At 46.2% G+C, this 20,549-nt stretch overlaps 1 protein-coding gene and 1 long non-coding RNA gene across 2 annotated transcripts in view; one reads left to right on the forward strand and one right to left on the reverse strand.

Moving 5' to 3' along the window:
- Positions 1 to 1,726: 1,726 nt before the first annotated feature.
- TMIE (transmembrane inner ear) overlaps positions 1,727 to 20,549 on the reverse strand; it is a 38,477-nt gene continuing 19,654 nt past the window's right edge. The window contains exons 3-4 of the mRNA XM_025207363.1: positions 2,304 to 2,453; positions 1,727 to 1,833 (exon numbers count right to left, since the gene is read on the reverse strand). Of these exons, the coding sequence (XP_025063148.1) occupies positions 1,727 to 1,833; positions 2,304 to 2,453 (257 nt within the window). The remainder of the gene's footprint in view (positions 1,834 to 2,303; positions 2,454 to 20,549) is intronic.
- LOC102376621 lies at positions 4,951 to 17,579 on the forward strand. Its single transcript, XR_324166.3, has 3 exons — positions 4,951 to 4,988; positions 6,211 to 6,376; positions 16,995 to 17,579. It is a non-coding gene; the product is annotated as an uncharacterized LOC102376621 (long non-coding RNA).

Consider the following 20,549-nt stretch of genomic DNA (forward strand, 5'->3'; position numbering starts at 1 on the left):
AGGATTTGGGGGAGGCGGATGGTGCTCAGAGCATAGCCCATAGCCTGGCAATGAGGATACACTCCTCGGAGGTTTACAAAGTAGTCATGGGGGGACAACTGATCCAGCTCACAGGACACATGGCACCAGCTCGAGTCCTGCTTGCACCACTCATATCAGACTAAAGTGAATGACTCGCATCAATAAGACGACATTACACTCACAGTGCTAAGCCATCTCTTATATTTCTCCAACAGCAGTGGCACCCTCTATGTACAGTCTTCAAAACACAGACCCCATTCACAGCTCGGGTCTTCTATCCATAACCATCCACCAGAGAGGTGCAAATATTAAAAGGCAATAATACTTAATCCTATGTGACAATCATTACATCATTGTGATTCATTTGGCACTTACACAGTGGCTTTATCTTTGAAGTGCTTAATCAGTTGGTAATTAAAACAATTTGCTTTTTTTCCCCTTGCCTGTGTTCCTAGTCCATGACTGGGGCTACTAGGCATTGCATAAATAATAGTGAATAATCATGTAAATGATGCATAATAAATAATTCATAATTATGCAACGTGAATGCAAAATGCTACTACATCAGTGTGGCAGAATTTTACATTCCCTTTGCATAGGTGGACCTTCTTTCCATTTTAAACATCTTCAGTGTAAATACTGATGCAAAGAAAGTCACCTTTGTCCATCTGTTTGCACCTAGTTTCATACTTCAAGGACAAAATGGTTTCCATGGTCATTCCTACTCGTTCAGTCTCCCTGGGACAAAAAACTCCCTGGATCCATTGGTTTTGCGAGATGTATCTCACAGATGGATGGGGTGCAGGAGTACATGGGTAAAGGTGGCTTACTATGCATCCAGTTCAGTGCCTTGATTTGGAGTCTAGTCAACCCAACTGTAAATGGGCACTTGGCTATTTGGGCTGGGAGTCACAGGTATCCAGATAGGATGTTAGACTCATCATTCCCTTGTGTGTTGTTGGCTTCAGAGTCTGATGTGCCTTAACCATGTGAGCCAATGGTTCAGGTGGCCCTTGGACCTCTAATTTATTGGCCTACTTACTCAATGGCAAAAATAGGAATAAGACTTGGCTCAATGTCCTTTGGGTCTCTGATGACTCTAGCAAGGCACTCCCTTAGGCCAGGACAAGAGACGTCACAGTTTGGCATAGGTTCCTTTAATGCATTAGGGTTATATCAAAATGATACTAGCTGACAGTCTAACCCTTCAAAATCTCTGGTCCTTTGCATCAGTTTAAGTGTACATTGCATCAGATCTCATGGTCCAGGTCTTCAAAGGTGACTGATTTCTACAGGACATATGTACCTATACACCTTGGAGGATCTGGGCTCCTTTTGTTTGCAGTTTGGCCTGACCTTAGAAGTTTTGCTGTTTCAGGGTCTCTGTTCCTCTGGTTTTCTTTCACCCTAAAACAGTGCCTTTTGCTACACATTTATAAAAATCCTCTTTCCTGCCTCCCTTCATGCCCCAGAATATAATATCCTGAGTCAACGAAGCTCCAAGTTCCTGTAAAAAATATTGACCCTTGGCTGGATATGTAGAGCAGTGTAAAGAAGAAACATCTTAGGAAAATGCTATTAAGAGAGTAAAAAGTGTTAAACATAAGAAAGGAAAGGAGATGAGTGATCCCAACGTCCTGGTGTGAAGGGTCTCCTATGAAGCCATGGGAAGGAGAAGCCACAGACAGACAGACAGACAGTCCTGCTAATTTCCTTGCAGGGCCATTTCGTCTTCTTCTTTTACCACGGGCAGAGAGTTGAGAGGTCTGGACTGGATATGGCCAGAGAGAGTCGGGAGGCTTTCAGTAGAGCCTAGGGCACAGAAGCAGGAGAAATAAGTGAGAGGAAAGGAGAGGGTAAGAGTATCATAGTGAGAGAGATGGGCCTGGCCAGTCTAAATCAGCAGACCATGGAAAGGTAATTTGAAATATTCACAACTGACTTGCTCCCTGACATCTGGTCCCATGAATGGAAACACGAGTCTGATCCTCACCTTGCTTAAATGTATTGACTTCAACCCACCTGCTCTGGTTCATATCACTGGAGGATCTTCCTCCATTGACCTGCAATCAGCTAGGCTGATTTTCACCAGCAGAACATCAGTCCCTTTCATCTCACGGGCAGTGTTTGCTGCTTCAAGCGTTAGCATGCGAGTGCAGAGTGCAAAGCACAAGGGCTTTGCAAAGGGCACCATAGAGCTAGATCTACTGGTGAAACCCACTGGAGGGGCTGGCCTTTTGTGTCCCTGCAAGCAAAGTAACCCCAGGAGAGGAGCCGGGTACCTCCAGGGATCTCGGTCAGTTCATCGAGCGGTGGCACGGTATCCAGTTTATCTGCATACGTCTTGGCGGCTTTCCGTTGCATGTACCTCGCCTCAATCTCCTTCCTGGTCCGGGGGATCCGACACTTGAAGATACAGCACAAGGTTATGACTGGCGAGAAGAGAAAGAGAGAAGGGGGTTGGGCTTTGTTCAGTGTTTTGTGCATGCCACCAGGTTAACATCAAAGCAGAAAGGAGATGTCCAAGATGGGAACTCATTAACTTCAGGGGATGGGAACTCACAGACTGTAGGGGAACCCATCTGTCTTCCCCAACCCTTTGCCACCATACGACCTGAGCATGGTGCAGATCTTACCCTCCCAGCCTCCCTGACATGGTCACTGACACGCCACTCCCTTAGGAGACTAGATTAAGTGACTTCCACAAAGTTAGCAAGAGAACCAGGAACTGACCCCAAATCCCTTGCATCTCACATCCCCCTACATTGAATTGTGATGAGTTAAAGAGCTGGCCCCTTGGTTTAGGATTTGTCCCTCCTGTCTAGGCCTGTGTGTGACTCCTAAATATCTGACTATGCCTGAAAATACAGGAATCTCCATTCTTGGTCAGAATGATGATCCACCCAGTCCAGTATCGCCTATCCTGCTCAGAGAGAGGATAAGAAAGCACTGAAGTGGGTCATTATAGAATAACTTCCCTGCATGAACCTAAACTTGCTTATGTCCAGAAGCCACCAGGTTGCCTCTCTTCGACCCATCTGAGTTTACTTTCCCCCATCCTCTCTAACACAACTCTGGATATTCATGTTATAACAACAAAGGTTCAACTCTGTTTGAATCCTAAATCAATTCCACCTTGTGGCCTCTATTCCAGCTTGTGGCAATGAGTTTTTATAAAATCATAGAAAATGAGGATGGGAAGGGACGTCAGGAGGTCACATCTAGTCCAACCCCCTGCTCCAAGCAGGACCGGTCCTAACTACATCATCCCAGCCAAGGCTTTGTTTAGTAGGGTCTTAAAAACCTCCAAGGATGGAGAGTCCACAACCTTTCTGGGTGACCTGCTCCAGTGCTTTACTACTCCTCATGAGAAAGCTTTTCCAGATATCTAACCTCAACTTCCCTCGCTGCAACTTGAGTTGTGTGGGCTCAGCATGCATCAGTGGATTGCCTGGGATCAGTTGTAAGCAATTAATGTGAGTGGGTTGTCTCCTTGTATCACAAGAACATGGGATATCAGCATGTGCTCAACTTTCTCTACCCCTTTGCAGTGGAGAAACAGGCCCATGATGCTAACACTGAAGAAGGAAGGAGTGAAAATCTAGATGGGATCCCTTCCAACTCTCATTTTCTGGGATTCTGGGAATCTAATCAAACAGCAAGATACAATTACATTTCAGTGAGTCAAAATAATATGCCTGCTACTCCAGCTGTGGTATGCAGGCAGCTCATCCCAATTTTAAAGACCATCATTTATACCTCTATGGTTTACAACTTACTGAGCACATTCTTTTACCACCTCAGGTGTCATGCTTGTTTTGAGGTGGGGTTTATTTTATTTTATCTTACCGTGTTTCACATTTGAAGAATTAGCAAATCCCAAGGATATACTCTCCCAGTTTCTCCCTAGCTCACCCTGTACAGTTTTCGCTAAGAAAGTAATAAATTCTGTCTCTCTGCTATGTCCTTTGGAGCCTGCAGCAATCCAACAGTTAAGACATTTTCCTCATAGAGCTTAACACAAGTACAAAACATTCTGGGAATACAGCTTGTGCTCATACCATTTCGAATAAGTACAAAGAAAACTTTCATATTTATGAATATATATGAATACTTAAAATGAATACTTGAGAATATATAATGCCGATTAACATATATATATATATACACACACACACATAAAATATATATACACACACACACATATGTAGAGAGAGAGAGAGTCACTGTTCTATATACATATTATGCATATGGATATATACTCATTTTAACCACTGTTCAGTTGACTCCAGCGTTGCTTTTACATATTCATATATTCATAATATAAATTCCTTCCTTATGTGCGCATGCACAGGCGCACACACAAATGATTAGCGGTATAGGACACACGGCTTTATGAGGAAAGGCTGAAAGAACCAGGGTTATTTAGTCTGGAGATGAGAAGGTTGAGAGGGGGGGGGGGTTGGGAATAGTCTTTAAATGCCTGAAGGGGAGCTTTTCGGAGGATGGGGATGGAGTATTTTCTGTGAATGGTGAGGACAGGACAAGGCACAATGATCTTAAATTCCAGCCAGGGAAATCAAAGAGGCTGTGGCATGTCCATCCTTGGTCATTTTTAAAAGATCAGGTTAGACAAGCACTTGGCTAGGATGGTTTCATCAGGGATGGTCCTGCCTTGAGCAGGGGGCTGGACTAAATGACCTTGCAAGGACCCTTCGAGCTCTACTTCCCTGTGCTTCTAAATCAAGCATTGGCTAGCAGCCACACAACCGGGTGCTGAGGTTTGGAGGCTGTGGCAGGGCACTGTGTGTGCCTGCCACTTTAAGGGCCTGGAGCTGGCAGCCTCCAGGTGCCTGATGAGGGCAGCCATTTTGAGGCAAGGGCTGCCTATATAAGCAAGGCAGTTTGGCTGCAGGGGCCAGGCAGCAACATTGCCTGGCTGTAGGACTGCTGTGAATGACCTGGAGGTAAGGGGGAGCTGCAAGGGGATGGTAAGGAGGCTCCTGGTCCTGGGCATGACCTGAAACTGCACCCTGCTGGGAGTGGGCGGCCTGGTGGGGCTCTCAGGGGCGTGGGAGCCCCCAAGAAATGCCAGGCCAGTTATCACCCTGGTGAAAGGTGGGTCGGGGTGCCTTAACCCCTAGCTCCCACCACCACTGGGTGGGTTACCCTTGTGTTTGTTGGGGGGCCTGGAGGGCCAGTGTTGTGAGGGGCCCAGAGAGGGCAGACCCCGAAAGCGTGATTGAGTATAGGGCATGGTGCTGTGGTTGCCCCTAGGAGAAAGGGAGTAGTGGCACAGTGAGGCCCGAGGATGCGAGTGAGCGGCAAGAGTACCCTCAACTGGGCCAAGCTGGGGCCAGGACTATGGGAGTCAAAAGGGCCAGGGGCCCACCGCGAGGGACGCCCAAGAGCTGGGGGCCTGGAGTTCCAACTGGCCTGGAGGTGGGTCAGGGCAAGTGGCTGAAGGTCCCGGGGGGAACACACCCGAGAGGGGAACATGGCTTTGTGCACACCTGAGAGGGGAACATGGCTTTGTGGGGGCTAGGTAGCCTGGATGACGGCGGAGTGGTCATCCTGTGGGGATGATTCTGGGGCCCAGGGGGGGGCCGGTGGTTGTGTGAACATCAAGATGCCATCTGCGAGGCTTGGGCTGCGGTATTGGGGAGGATAGGAGCCGCAGAGAGCGCCCCCTGGCATTGGGGCACTAAATGGGTAGCCTCCCCCTTAATTGACACCTTAATTGAATCAATTAACATCAAAGGCGTGGCGGGCGAGATAGGCGGGCGGTTGCCCAGAGACTGGTGGGCGGGCCGAGGAGATCCTCCCTGAGGAGGCCCGCTGTTTCAGAGGCCATGGATGCAAGGCTTCCTACTTCTGTGACCGGTTTCAGGCCTCTTATGAGCTGGCATTGTGGGAAAAGTAGCTGGGTTGAACTACAGGCTAGATCCACCAAGGGAAGAGCCTGCCTGCCATGCTAAACCAAAGCCTGGCTCTCCGAAACACTCACTTTGCTGTTTGTTGAGTGTTTGTAGGCATGCCCAGAACCACCTTCATCATGATTGGGTTGAGCAGCTTTGAGACAATCCCAACTCTAAGTCCAATTGGGCTTCTTCCGTTAGACCAGTGGTTCTTACCCTTTTTTAGACCCAAGGCCCCCTTTGGAAAATGCCAGCTCTTCTTGTTTTCCAGGATTGTGGCTTTCCTCCATATAAGCAGCCAGTTTGTAACCTGCTGCATGCAAGAACCATTATAGTAATGCCTGCCTGAGTCTGCAGAGAGCCTAAAGCCTTAGCTCCGAGAGGTGCCAGGTACCCCTTTCAGCACCAAGGAGCATAAAACCAGATGTTCACTGAAGGTAACTGAAATGTCAGCATTGCTTTGCTCAGCAAAACATGTGAGACAGGAGAGAAACACAGTAGAAAGAACTTCATAATGCCATAGGAGCTGTTCTAGCCATCATCTTTTTCCTGACTTCTGCCAAGTAACACCTTATAAATAATAGGTGTCTTCCACCCTGTGTACTGTCAACATCTCCACCTTTTCTTTGCATCAACACTCTGCTAGTTTCTTTCCTATTTGATTTCTGAAAACCATTTTCTTCCCTTTCTTTCTTTCCAGTTCCCCAGTGAATCTGAGTTGAATGGAGACATCCATTCCCTGGGAGAGGGGAGGGAGAGCAAAAATAAAAACACATTACAGATTGCCTTTGTTTTCTTTCCACACCGATATCTCCAGCTCTTAAAGCACTCCATCCCTTTTTATTGCTTCTGGATATTTGGAAGGTAATTTTTGATCCTTCAGGAAATGTATAGTTAAATGTAGGGCAAAAAGGCCCAGGTATTACTAACAAACAAACTTCAAAAGAGTTAAAATTATGCCTAAATTTTCCTTTCCTTATCAAATCCAAAAGCAGTTTTAACTTGGGAAATGATGAGGGGCACGCTTATGTTTACTAATTTCTAGGTGTCTACACATGCACATTTACTGTACAGTAACTAAAATTACTGTGCAGTACTGGGACACATCTACACATGCATACCTATACTGCACAGTAAATATAGCAACTTATGTCAACTTGAGTGTAAATTTGATACCTGCATCATGCAGGTATCAAACTTATGCCTGATTAGTTACTGCAGAGTAATGCACATCTAGATGCCTTACTGTGCAGTAGCACTGTGTGCATGGACTGACTTGGGACTAACTTTAGTCCCAAGTCAGTCCACACAGCATTCGTGTACCTTTAATGCCTGCACATGTCAATGCTGGCCTATTTCTGCTTACTGGGCAGTAAAGTTAATCTGGTGTAAATGCATGTGTAGACACGCCTTGTGATTCTTTAACTTTTTATTATCTCCATGTCCTCGGAGATGATAAACTATACTTTAAATGGCAAGGGACCCTGAAATACTAGCCTATGAACAAGACTGCCTGAAATGGAAGATACTAAGAGCTGGAACCTGAAAAGCATTGAGGCATCTCATTATCATTAGCATCACTTAGGAGTATAAATACCTTTATGTGGATCTGAGCATATGCATCCTAGAAGTTCACACTTTGTCTCGGGTCTCTGTCTCTCTGGCACATGGCAAAAACTCCCAACTGACATGTCTTAAGTTATCACATTCTCCTCTTTCAAGTCTCTCTCCTCAAAACCTGCTTCTTCTGTAATGCATGCCAGAGACTGCAACCTGATGAAGGAGAGGCCAATGGGAGGTTGTGATCAATGCCCTGCCTAACGAAGGATCACACACATTCATTTTCTCTTATTCTGTGCCCTATTTTTTTTTGGCTCCTGCACTAGCAAAATAATATCTTCTAGATTTTAAGCACATTAGGGAAGGGAAAACCATTGATACTACAAAGCAGGGGTGATCAACCTCTGGCCCATGAGCCAGCTCTGGCCAGCGAGGGGAGGCCATGTTGTCCAGCCTGTGGGTCTCTTCATAGGTCTGAAATTTGGCAGTGGGGAAATGGTGGCAGCATTAACTGCAGCTCCTCCACTCCCAAATCTCTGGACCTATGGGGAGCCTTGCAGACTAGATGATGTGGTGCTGTGTGCTAGATCATACAGGCATGGGGTGGAGCTGGTGCATGGGGTTAGGTCAGCAGCACACAGCCGGATCCAGCATGTGGGATCGAGGTGATGAGGGACTGGATCCAGTGCATGAGATTGGCCTGACGCCACACATGACACAATGCATGTGGCCAGGCCAGTACACTGGATTGCACCTGTGGACAAACCCTGCATGCTGGATCCAGCTCATGGACTGGCCCAGTACTATTTATGTGGCTCGCAGGACCAGAAGGTCAAGCACTATTTCTATAAAGGAATTAGTGCATTACTAACTGTTGGAGGAAGTCAGGTGGGGATACAGAAGCAGGAAGGTGAATAGAGCCATGGAAAGTAGACTCAGGTTGGATATCCAGAAAAAGACTTCTTCACTTACAGAGCAGCGAGGCAATGGAATAGACACTGAAGGAAGTTGTTGACTCTCCATCACTGGAGGTCTTCAAGAAGAGGTTGGAGATCCACTGGTCAGGGATGCTCTAGGCAGAGTGATACCTGTGTTCTTCTATGGGTATGTCCCACGCTTCTGGGGCTTGCTGGTTGCTCACTCCCCTACTATAAGCTACGTGTATCAGGGTGTGTTTAAGCCTTCCTCAGAAACATTGGGTGTTGGCTGCAGCCAAAGCTGGGGATTTTGACTGGGCTGTGCCAGTGCTCGTGCTGGGATGTAAAGCCAGAGTTTCCTGGCTAGAGGGTCTTGCCCCTCCATGCAGGGTTAGACCAATCTCCATATTTGCAGTCTAGCAAGAATTTTACCCCATGGCCAGATTGGTGTAGACTTTTTGGGGGGTTGCCTTCTATAGCGAGGGGTTGGCCCTCTACCTGGGATCTCTTGAGCGTATCATAACAACCTTTGGTAGAAGCAGGACGTTGGCTACTGTGGTCCCTGTGCTTTTACCTGTGGCAGGTTCCAGTGTTACGTCATGTAGTGTGTCAGGGTTGATGGTAGTTTTACAAAGAGGTTACACAATGAATCTGTGTGGGATGGTTTGGATAGGGCTGATTCTGCCTTAGCCAGGTGGCTGGACTAGATGACCTCTGGAGCTCCTTTCCAGCTCAACTTCTCGATGATGCTATGATTTTGTTTTCTTCCCTTGTCTTTTTTTAAATGGTCAGGCAACAAAACAAACTTATGGTAATTTTTAAATTGACCTCAAATGACCCGTCTTTGACATTTTCAGCAGCTCGGGGGGGGGGGGGGAAACAAAAAAAAAACCAACACTTTGGCTCAAACCAATCTTCCTCCCAAAAAGTTGTGCTATGGATCTGAGCTTTTTAAAGGTATTATTTTTAAAACTGATGTTTGGAAGGGTGATTTTGAAATCGGTTGCAAACCCTGCTGGGCATGTCAACACCCCAGCGAGGATACGTTCCAAGAGGATGCTATCGAGCACGTGCCCTCCAGCACAATTGCTCCACACCCACAAGGCAGACAAGGCTCTTTGGGTAGGTAGATATAATATATTTTATTAGACCAACTAAATCATTAGAAAATTATTCTTTGCAAGCTTTTGGGCATCAACATCCATCTTCTGGTATCGTATCTACCCAAAGATATCGCATCTACCCAAAGAACCTTGTCTGCCTATGTCCTTAGACCAACACAGCTACAACCAACATCCACACCCACAATGCACTGGCAAGACTGCCCAGTGCCATCCTTTTGTGGCCACTTTTGAGACTCTCGGTGTCTACTGTGACTGAGTACAGCCCTTGGGGGCAGCCCCAGAGAAGCTTCCTCTTCAGAAAGCTTCTGGGTGCTGGACGCCCATTCAGGTTCTGATCCAGCATCTACCTCTGTGCTTCGAGCTCTTGCGTTTCTACCCCAAGTCTTGCAAAAGCATTATTTTTCTCCTTCAAAACTCCAGTTCCTGGAGACAGGTGATTTATATGAGAATCCAAGATTTCTTTTTAAGAGGCATTTAATCATTATAGTTGTGGCAAAAGCCTTGAAAACACAAACCACTGAAGGTTCAATGACTAGATGGCAAATAAAAAGCAGCGAATATAAGTCTCATAGATGTTGGGGTTGGAAGAGACCTTAGCAGATCGAGTCCGACCCCCTGCCCAGGGCAGGAAAGAGCGCTGGGGTCATGTGATCCCAGCCAGGTGCATGTCCAGTCTCCTCTTGAAGACCCCCAGGGTAGGGGAGTGTACAGGATGTTGAATTACTGCCTTGGCTCTATTCTCCTTCCCCCGTACACCAGTTGAGCTTGTCACTTGCAATGAATTTATTCCTGATTTACCAGGGAATAACTGAGAAAAGAATCCAATCCATTTGGAATAAAGAATGACAGAAAGCCAGCTTCCCATCTCTCATTCAGCAGCCAGGATATGAATGGAAACTGAGCTGCTGCATAGCTTCAGTGAACATGACTGAAATACTTGTATTTGGGTCTGTCCCCTCTCGGTGCTGTAATTGCGCAGTCAGGCAATGGAGCATTTAATTAACATTGATAGCAAACCAGGCTTTGCGCAGTGTGAATTAGGGAACTGTTCCATTGTTAATAATGCCAGCAATTAATGCAGATTTATTCAATTAGCAAGTTATCAGCAGCAATCTTATGTAAATGCCATTTGAGAGGCCCGGGTATTGCAATCACTGAAATGTGTGTAGGAACTACCTGGGTCATGACAGCTGTTTAAAGCACTTTTATGGTCTTCACTGTCATAATATCAGTACAGCTTACTATCTTGTTACAGCGAAGAGGTAGCTCTACTTTAGAGGTAGGAACTGAGATGCAGAAAGAGCAAGGGACCGACTTATAAAGGGATTGAGGCACTTAACAATGTAGCCAGACACCAAGAGGGATTTTAATTGAGTCCCCAAATCCCACTGGTTGCTTTGTCTTTAGGCATCTAAAAAAAATCTCGCCTTATGTGACGTAAGTTCATATAGGGAAGACCGTGTCAGAGCTGAGAATAGAGCCCAGGGCTGCCTACATGCAGACTACCAGACAGTTTCCCACTAGGCTTGTCTTATTCTGGGATCCTGGAGAAGTACAAAGGCATTGTCCCACTCTAAGGACCTGTGAAGTATCCAAAATGACACTTTGGGGGGGGGGCTGTGGCCACTAATTCCAGTGAATTGCTATTCAAGCTGCATGGGTAAATGACTGTCAAAGCCCAGGATCAGACCCAGGATAAACCCAAGAAAGGGGGATGGGTTTCTGTCTCGAATGGGTGAGGAACAGTGCAGCCTGCATTCATAGAAGGGGTTGGACTAGTTGGCTTCCAACCCCATGAGTCTCTCATTTTATAAGCCATTGGTGTGTGCTGCTTGTTTGGTACCAGAAATTTGTCTTGGGCTTTGTTTGCTGCCTTATCCATACACATGTAGGTCCACACATTTCTTACTGCAAAGCGTCTTTTCCAGTGAATCATTTTTGTAGCTCTTTCCTTCACCCTCTCTAGTTGTTCAACATCTTTTAAAAAAAAAAAAATGTGGACACCGGAGCTGTGTTGGCCTCACCAACACCACTGCAGAGGTAAAACTAACCTTCCTTCTTCTCCTTGCCATTCGCATGTTCAATAGTCAAAGATCACGTTAGCCCATTCATGCCACAGCTTCCTTCTGGGACCTCGCAGTGAGTTGCTTGCCCATTGTAACTCTTACATCCCTTCAGAGTTATTTTGTCTGTAATCTTATAGGTACAGCCAGCATTTTTTGTTCACTGACATGTGACTCTAAATGTATTGAATTATAGAGAAACAGGGCTGGCTGGGGTCTCCAGAGGTCATCTAGTGCAGTGTTGAGTCCATTTGTCTAGTCTAGTCCCATGGGTTGCGACTCAAAAGTGGGTCGCAAGAATATATGACAGGGTTGCAAAAAAAAACTTTAAAAAATGGATCAACAAACTTTAAAAATGAATTCTCCTTTTAAAATGGGAAACTGTGGCTTTTCCTTTGCAGGCTGATAGAGTTCCAGCCTGCAAGGAGCTGCTTGCTTGGAGCCCCCTCATGCCCCATATCCCCCCGGCTGGCGCCCCCCCCCCCCCCCCCCCCCCCCCCCCCCCCCGGGCCTGGGGGCAGCAGGTTGGGAGTGAGGGGCACTGGGTCAAGACTGCCCACCAACGTTTAAAAATGGATTCTTGTACAAAAAAAGCTTAAGAACTGCTGGTCTAGTCTACCCTCCTGCTCTAGGCAGGATCATCTCTTCTAAACCATCTCATCCAAGAGTCTGTCTAATCTGCTCTTCAAAACATCCAAGGATAGAAGTTCCCCGGTTCCAGTGCCCAGCCACCCTTGGAGCCAGAAAGCTCTTCTTAATATGCAACCTAAGTTGCACTTTAAGCTGGTTACTCCTGTGGCCGTGGGGAACAGTCTGTCACTCCTCCTCTATATAACTACCCTTCACGTGCTGGAAACCAAATCTGGCTAAACCTAAATTTCTTTTTGTTGGAAAGGTTCCAACTTAGCAAGCAGTCTTGACCCTTCTGTTTGAGCGTCCCATTTTCCTCATTATTTATCCCCATGCCAGTCTCTTCATCAGTGGGAAAGTTCAGTGGTAGTGATTTCATCCTGACACCCTGGTCACCAATGAAAATACTGAATCGGATATTTCATCAGAACAGACACTTCCCTGGGAAAAACATTAGGTATGTATAAGGGAACTTGTAGATTGGGGGGCACTTCTGAGCTTTGAGGGTATGCCCCAGTGACCATAAAGGGCACATCTACATGAGACACTTTATGGCACATTAGCCTAAATTTAAGGTGTATTAGGACGTGTGTGTACATGTGCGTGCCCTTAATGTGCCTTAAAAATGGTGATGTGGGGCTAATTGTGCCTAAATGCGGGTATCAAATTGCGCCTAAATGTAGGTATCGAGTTTAGGCGCAAATAGTTAAAGTGCATTAACGCACATGTAAATGTGTTAAAGCACATTAACTCTGTGTGTGTGTGTGTGTGTGTGTGGACTGACGTGGGACCACCTTTAGTCCACATTAAGGACTAACTTTATTCCCAAGTCAGTCCACACAAAATGGTAATGCATTGTAACGCCTGCACATGTAGACGCCTGGCTAAACCCGTTTAATGCAGATTAAATTTAGGCACTCTTACATGCACATATAGACACACCCAAAAACTCTGAAAGATTTTCTCTTCAAAATTTGGAAACCTGGTTGCATACCAACCAACCCTCTCGAGCATTTTCCAGGCAGTGTCATGCTGCATCTATGAAGAGATAGAGGTAATCATACAACCATAGAGATGTAGGGCTCCAGAGGTCATCTAGTCCAACCCCCTGCCTGAGGCAGAAATATCCCTATCTAAGCCATCCCAGACAAACCCATAACCTAAAACTCAGTAAAGCTACCGTCAGCCCTGACCCAACACAAGACATCACATCCAAACCTGTTTTAGGTAAGGACCACAGTGGCTAACATCCTGCTTTTGTATAAGGTTGCTAACATGTGCTCCAGACATGTCCCTGCCATGATCCTACTTGCAACATCACATGAACACAACTGTATTGTTTCTGGGTGGCTACCCCCCGAACTGCAAACAATACAGCTCTGTTCAGGTGGTACCGCCACTGAGCTGACTGGCCATGCTCTACAGAGTGATGTAGGCAGTTATATTATGAGCCAGGTCCTGAGGCTGGTAGCAGACCTAGGGTCTTTGCATTTTGGGCTGGGTTCTGGGTGTGGGTACCCCAATGTTGGCCATGGTTATTAGCATCATTAGAATTTGATCTTACAGCTCCATCACAGGCCTCCACTAGCCACGAAGCACACCCATTTGAACATATATAATGTCCTATCCAGTAGCAGGTAGAAACAAATCAACCACGTGCCATTCTGTCTGGCACGTTCAGATGAATATTTCCCACCCACTGCAGATGAAGTTTCATGGAGCAACGCTACTTCTCTGCTGCTGCTGCAGAAGTATTTGCAGATAGAAAGCCTCTGTTACGAGCCCCCTTGTAAAACACCCTTGAGCCATTCCCCATTCTCCACGGCCCGCTGAAAGCCTGCCCATTAGCAGAAACATCTGGCCGGTTTTGTGGCCAAAGCATAATGCTTATGTAATGGGGTAAATCTTGTGCTTAGCATTTATACTTCAACACCGGCAGGTACATAAAACCCATCGTGCTTCAAATGAAGCATTCTGCCTGGAATAAATGGCCGAAGCAGTGTAATTTGAATAGCTTTGTCAGTGCCAGGGAAAAAATAGCCGATGCCTATGGATAGATTTGCTCAGTTACAGCAGTGCTTCTTAGCCTTGTCAGACTCAAGACCCCTCATCAGACTCCAAACCCCCTTATTAGACTCGAGACATCTCTCGGAAAATGCCAGCTGTCAGTTTTCACTTGTTTCTTGACGACAGAAAAATATTAAAGCAATTCTTGCAAAGAACTCAGCAAGCCCATAACAGGGCAGAATAGCCTTGACACTCTGGTCTCCTATCTGAAATCTCTGGGTTTATCTTGTGAATGATGTGCAGGTGTCTGCACCCATTGCTAATATCGTGTGGCACCCCACGGCACCCTTAAAAGGATCTCGGGGCACTTTATGGTGAGAATCAGTGAGTTACAGAAACCCAGGCCCCCTGTTTTGCACACCATTGCAACCCTCGGTGACTTTAGTGGAATGGGACTTAGCTTACAGAGGCAGAAAACAGATTGCATGTCTGTGAGATCTGCATTATTTGTGTGATTCCCAACCTCTGCTGAATAGACTAAACTTGATACTTTTGCCTTTGGGGGCTGGTACTGTATGGCTATGGTTGCCAACAATCAACTACTTGTTACAGCCTCCGTAGCGTACATCAGACCCCCACTTCATGGCCAGCTGAGCTGATCTCCTCCAGGTCCAATAATCACCGTGAAAACCTCAATGCGTGCTAACACCAGTGTCTGAAGGGTGTAGCAAAGGTAACAGCCCTGGAAACCAGGCAGAAGCTGGTGAAACTGGTTGCTTTGCCAGTGCCCCAGAGGCCAGCTTTGCCTGGGGAAGCATTCAAGGCTTGGTAGTTAGGAGATGGTTGTTCCTTGCCTGTGGTCACCGCACTGGTTCACTGGGCCGCTGCTTTCCCTTCACTCCTCCAGGGGTTTTGCTGGCTTTGAGGTATGATCTTTTCCTATCTGCAGTCAACATCTCTCACTTTGCAGAGCTTTGCAATGCAGTCCAAGCCCATGAGGCATGAATAGCTTCATAGCATAACATACACTGTCAATTTAGGACCCCAGAATACCCCATGTGTAACCCGGAGGGCGTCCTTGACTTCACCCAACGCAGAGGCAGTGTGGTTTAGGGGACAGCGTAATAGACTGGTACTTATGAGACATGGGTTCGATCTCTCATCTAGCCTGCAGGGTGATTTTAGGCAACTCATTTTATTGCCCCAGCCTGAATTTCCCCATCTGTAAAACAAGGAGTGCAACGATACAGGACCATTGGAGTGAGAATCAAAAAGTGATCAGGGCTTGTTGAGGACGGGGGGTGCAGAAGAAGGGGAGCGGGAGAATGGAGCCACAGACGTAGCCCAAGCCAATCACTTGTGCATGTATGAAGTCATTATAAGTGAATTAAAGAGACTAAAGGTAATATAAGCATCCACGATTCTACTAGGTCCATGCATCCCAAATACGACAAGGAGAATGAGACAGATCTGTTTGGTAACGCTCACTGAGATTTGCTGATGAAAAATGCTAACTTTGAGTTAGGCAGACAAGGTTCTTTGGGTGAATCTGGTATCTTTTATTAGACCAACTTAAATAGTTGGGAAAAAAAAAAACATGTAGCAAGCTTTGAGGTCTGCCTATATCCTTAGACCAACACGGCTACAACCTACACCCCTGTAGCTTAGAGTTCAGCATTATTATCAAACCTGCTGACAGGTTGGCCTTGGCTTTCCAGTTCCAAGTCCCACTCAGGAAAACCAGCCAGACTGACTGGATAAAGGAAACCTGGGTTGGATCTCCACTACCTCCCAGCTAATCTCTTCTACAAACTCCATGTGATCCATTGTCCCCTTATCTTCCCCACCCTCCCCAGAGGGACTGCCAGGTCCATCCAATGCAGTTCTCATTGGTAGGCACAGGGGCAGGGCTGGGGCCTCCTTTGTTGTGAACCAACAGGCTGTGAACTGATCAAAAGTGATTATGTGAAGTTGGCTGCTGTCCTGGCTAGGATTTAAAAGTTATGATCTTGTTAGAGTATTCACAGGAGCCAGTCTTCATTACCATGTTTGAAAGTACACAAGGCAGGGCAGACTTTCACCATCTGCTAAGCAGATCAAGTTAAGAGCCAGGGGAGACCCTGTTATGTGCAGTATATGCCATATATTATCTATCTATCTATCTATCTATCTATCTATCTATCTATCCTTATCAATATATAATAAAATATTGTGTCTAAATATATGTGTATCATGTTTGTATATATGACATTTATACACAAACACACGTGTGTGTGTGTGTGTGTGTGTGTGTGTGTGTGTATATATATGTAGACAAGGTCCTTAGACCAACACAGCTACAAACTACACCCCTGTGTGTGTGGGGGTGTGTGGGTGTGGGTGTGTGTAGGTGTGTATATGTGGGTGTGTGTGTGTGTGTGGGTGTATAGGTGGGTGAGTGTGAGTGTGTGTGTGTAGGGGTGTGTGTGTTTGTATATATATGTGTGTGTGTGTAGGGGTGTGTGTGTTTGTGTTTGTATATTTGTATATGTGTGTGTGTGTGTGTTTGTGTATATGTGTGTATGTATATAGGGGGGGGTGTGTGTGTGATCTTTTATTTCATTCTTTCTTTTCATATCTATCTATCCTTATCAATATATAATAAAATGTCTATATATGTGTGTATCATGTTAGCATATATGTGACATTCATATACATGTAGATCATCTTTTATTTCATTTTTTTATGATCTTATATTTCACTCTTTCTTTTCAGAGACGTCGCTCCCCATAGAAACTATGAAAACTGTCTCTTACAAGACACAGATCAAGACATTTCAATAGGAATGACAATTTACCAAATTGCTTAATGCTTCCTCTTTGAAATTGGCTTAACGCTGAAATGAATAAGACTCCTATAACCACAGACAGAGCCAGTAATGTATTTTGGAGAGTTTATGGCTGTCAGTGAAATCCAGAGGATGATCATCGCAGCTTACAGGACCGCATATACCCAGGACACCTTTGCTTTCGAGGAGCATTACAGTCAGGGAAGATTGATTGAAACAGTGGCAAAAGGTAGACGCGGAGGTGCATCTCCTCCCCTGTTCTGTCCCTGGCAGGGACCAGCCCCAGGTGCTTCAGAGGAGACTGTAAGACTCCTACAGTAGCAGAGGGAAAACCATTTGCTCCCTACTTCCTGCTCTCTAATTGTTGTCTGGAGCTCTGAGGAGCAATGCTCATTATCCCTTTCCACATGTTTGTTCGCATTAACCTTGTTAGCTACATAAATTGCAATGGCCCTAGCATTGGCTGAGATGCTCTCTGCAGTACAATAAAGGCACTTTGAAGTCTTGGGTTTGTTTGTTTTTTACAGTAAGCCTGGCATGTGATAAGACTGCAGTTCTGGGATCCAGACTGAGCACTGCAATTGCATTTGCTATCCAAGGCTGCCACCTGCCTGAGATTTAAAGAGTGCAGGTTAGAAACCATAATGCTTAAAAGCAAACACCTGATGAACAGGTGTGGCTGTCGAGCCAATGGGAGCTGGGGCAGGACTCTGATCAGACAGCCTCCCAAAGCCCTGGGAAAAATGCTTCTTTTCTGGGTGAGATAGAGAAGCCCGGTACAATCTCCTTCTGGCTAATAGCTGATGGTGCTTTTGAAACCAAGCCAAGAGCACAAGTCAATTGGTGAACCTAGATGGAAAGGCCCTCCTTGAGCCAATACTGCAGCTGAAAGCAGCATACAAGGTTGATCTGGACTGAGGGCAGGACCCAAAAAGCAGACCCTGGAGCAAAGCTGTGCACGTCCACTCGGAGGTGGGATGCCTCTGCTCCCAACCTGGGGAACCATCACTGTATCTGGAGGATGGACTCCAGAGGAGAGAGGCACCTTGCAGGAGCCAGAGGGGTGAAGCTGGTGAGGGCTGATTCTCTTAATTCTGGGTTTTTGCAGTGTTACTACTTTTCTAAGCTATCTTGCGCTGGCTGAGATCACTTTGCTCCTTGGGGATAAGCGCTACTCTGCAGACTTTCTCTCTCACTTTCACAGAATCAGTCAAATCCCTTACTTAAGTGAAAAATCAGTAGATGCATTTAAAACATCCCTTTTCTCTTTGCAACTGAACCCCCTCCTCCAATTCTTTGGCTTCCATTGATTTATTATTTGGCTGTTGAGATGGGACAGAGCTCTAGCCAGAGCTGCAGACCAGTAAATAAATGCCTCTGCCATAATGTTTCTGCTCTGCAAAAATAAACCGTGCATTGCACTGACAAACCGTTTGGTTTTGCTGGGTGATGAGTGGCTGTGTCTGTGTGTGTTTGAATTTGAGTAGCCATGGTTCAGTGATCTATGAATCAAAAATGGCCTAATGCCCCAGAGAGATTTTAGGCTTTGCTTTCAGTGGGATTTATGTACTTCAGTACTTCTAAGGAGCTGAGCTTTAGCCCTCATTACTTGTGAGAGATTCCCTTACTTGACTGGGTTTGATTCTTGCCTCCACTATTGCTACACGGTCACCAAAAACTCATTGATTGCTTGATTACACTTAAATCCTGCACCTTGGTGCATGTACATTTGTTAGATGCAACTGGCAGTTCTTGGGACTTTATTCTGAGTCGTCTTTTCCTTTCTGATGCTGAAATCATGCACTTTGGTGCACATGCACTTGTTAGATGCAACTGGCAGTTCTTGGGACTTTTAGCTTGAGTCTTTTTTTTCTATTTGGTGGGTTTTTTCCTCAATGCTTCAGCTCCTCCAGTCATGGGATTATGAGAAATTCAGCATCTTTCCCTTTTTCTAAACAAAAAGGAAGGAGGCATTCAGTGCTTCAGGCTTGCTTGAACCAAGCTTGCAACCCTTAACAGAAGGACCGTTTAAAATCTTAAGTACACACGTACTATCTTTGAAATGCATTGTCTTAGTTTTTTATTTGAATCCCAGGATTTTTGGCAGCGTGACTCTTTTGACTTTTGGTTTCTTTGAACTTTGTTTGATGTCTGGGGTGAATGACTGTGTTAATTGGATAAGAACAATGAAGGTGGGTGTATAGCATCAGCAGAGACTTGGTGGGTGAAATCACAGCTTGGTCAGGAAATAGGTGGGGGAAGGAGAAAGGGAAGAGACCTGGATATACTTGCTTTGATGTTCAGGAACAATGAGACAGGCTCCTTGAATGTCTCTGGGTGATGATCAAAGAGGAAAAGGAGTAGGGGACATATTGTGATAGGGATCTGGTATTGAACACCTAATCAGAGGCAGGACAGGTTGTTGCTGAGATCTTGGCCCAGATGTCTATTAGAAAAGAGGTGTTCAAGTTCTTAGGCTGTGTTGGGGCAACTTCTTCTTCCAGAAGACAGGTAACCTCTGGGGGAGCAGCTCTTCTCTCTGTCTTTTATTTTGAGTAGAGGGGTAGTTGTCTGAGTAGACAGTGTATTAGTTTGAAACAAGCCAGAAGGCAGGGAAATGTGGCAGCTGGTGAGTAGTGGAAGGAATGAGAGCAACAGAAGAAGGCCATTGAGTTGCAATTAAATAGACTTTGACAATCTAAGGGATCTGGTAGGTGGAGTCTCATGGGAGGATCATTCAGCTCCATCCTCTTTGCAACCCCCCTGCAGGGAGGTGAAGGCTGCTATTTAATCCCTGCCTCCGTCTTCTCTTTTGCAGACTCAGTAAGCCCAGTTCCATCAGCTCCTCCTTGCAAGCCATGTGCATGCCTCCTTGCGCCTCATTGGCCATGCATAGGGGGTGCACATGGGTGCCTGTGCACCCCCTGAGATCGGCCGTGCACCCCCTGGAAGTGCCAGCTGCGAAACTGGAAGTGCACGTCCAGTTTTGCTGCTGGCTCGGCAATTGGCTACTGCCCCCTCTGCTCCATTGGTGATCTGGTGCCCCCCCATACTCGGGGGGGGGGGGGGGGCACCAGTTGCCCATGCCCAGCCCCCAAACCATTTTCGTTCCCCTCCACTGGTCTGTCTCCAATTTGTCCACATCCTTTCTGTAGTGGGGCCCAAAACTGGACACAGGACTCCAGATGTGGCCTCCCCAGTGCTGAATAGAGGGGAAAAATCACTGCCCTCAATCTATTGGCAACGCTTCTACCAGTGCAGCCCAGTATGCCAGTAGCCTTCTTGATACCAAGGGCACAGTGTTGACTCATGTCCATCTTCTCGTCCACTCTCACCCCCAGGTCTTTTTCTGCAGAGCTGCTGCCCAGCCCATCAGCCCCAGCCTGCACCGGTGCATGGGATTGCAGGACTTTGCACTTGTCCTTGTTGAACTTCATGAGAATGTGTAGGTCTTATTTGCTCTTTCCCCCATTAAATAACAG

The sequence above is a fragment of the Alligator sinensis genome, unplaced genomic scaffold (assembly GCF_000455745.1).
Source record: "Alligator sinensis unplaced genomic scaffold, ASM45574v1 scaffold1298_1, whole genome shotgun sequence".
NCBI classification, from domain to species: domain Eukaryota; kingdom Metazoa; phylum Chordata; order Crocodylia; family Alligatoridae; genus Alligator; species Alligator sinensis.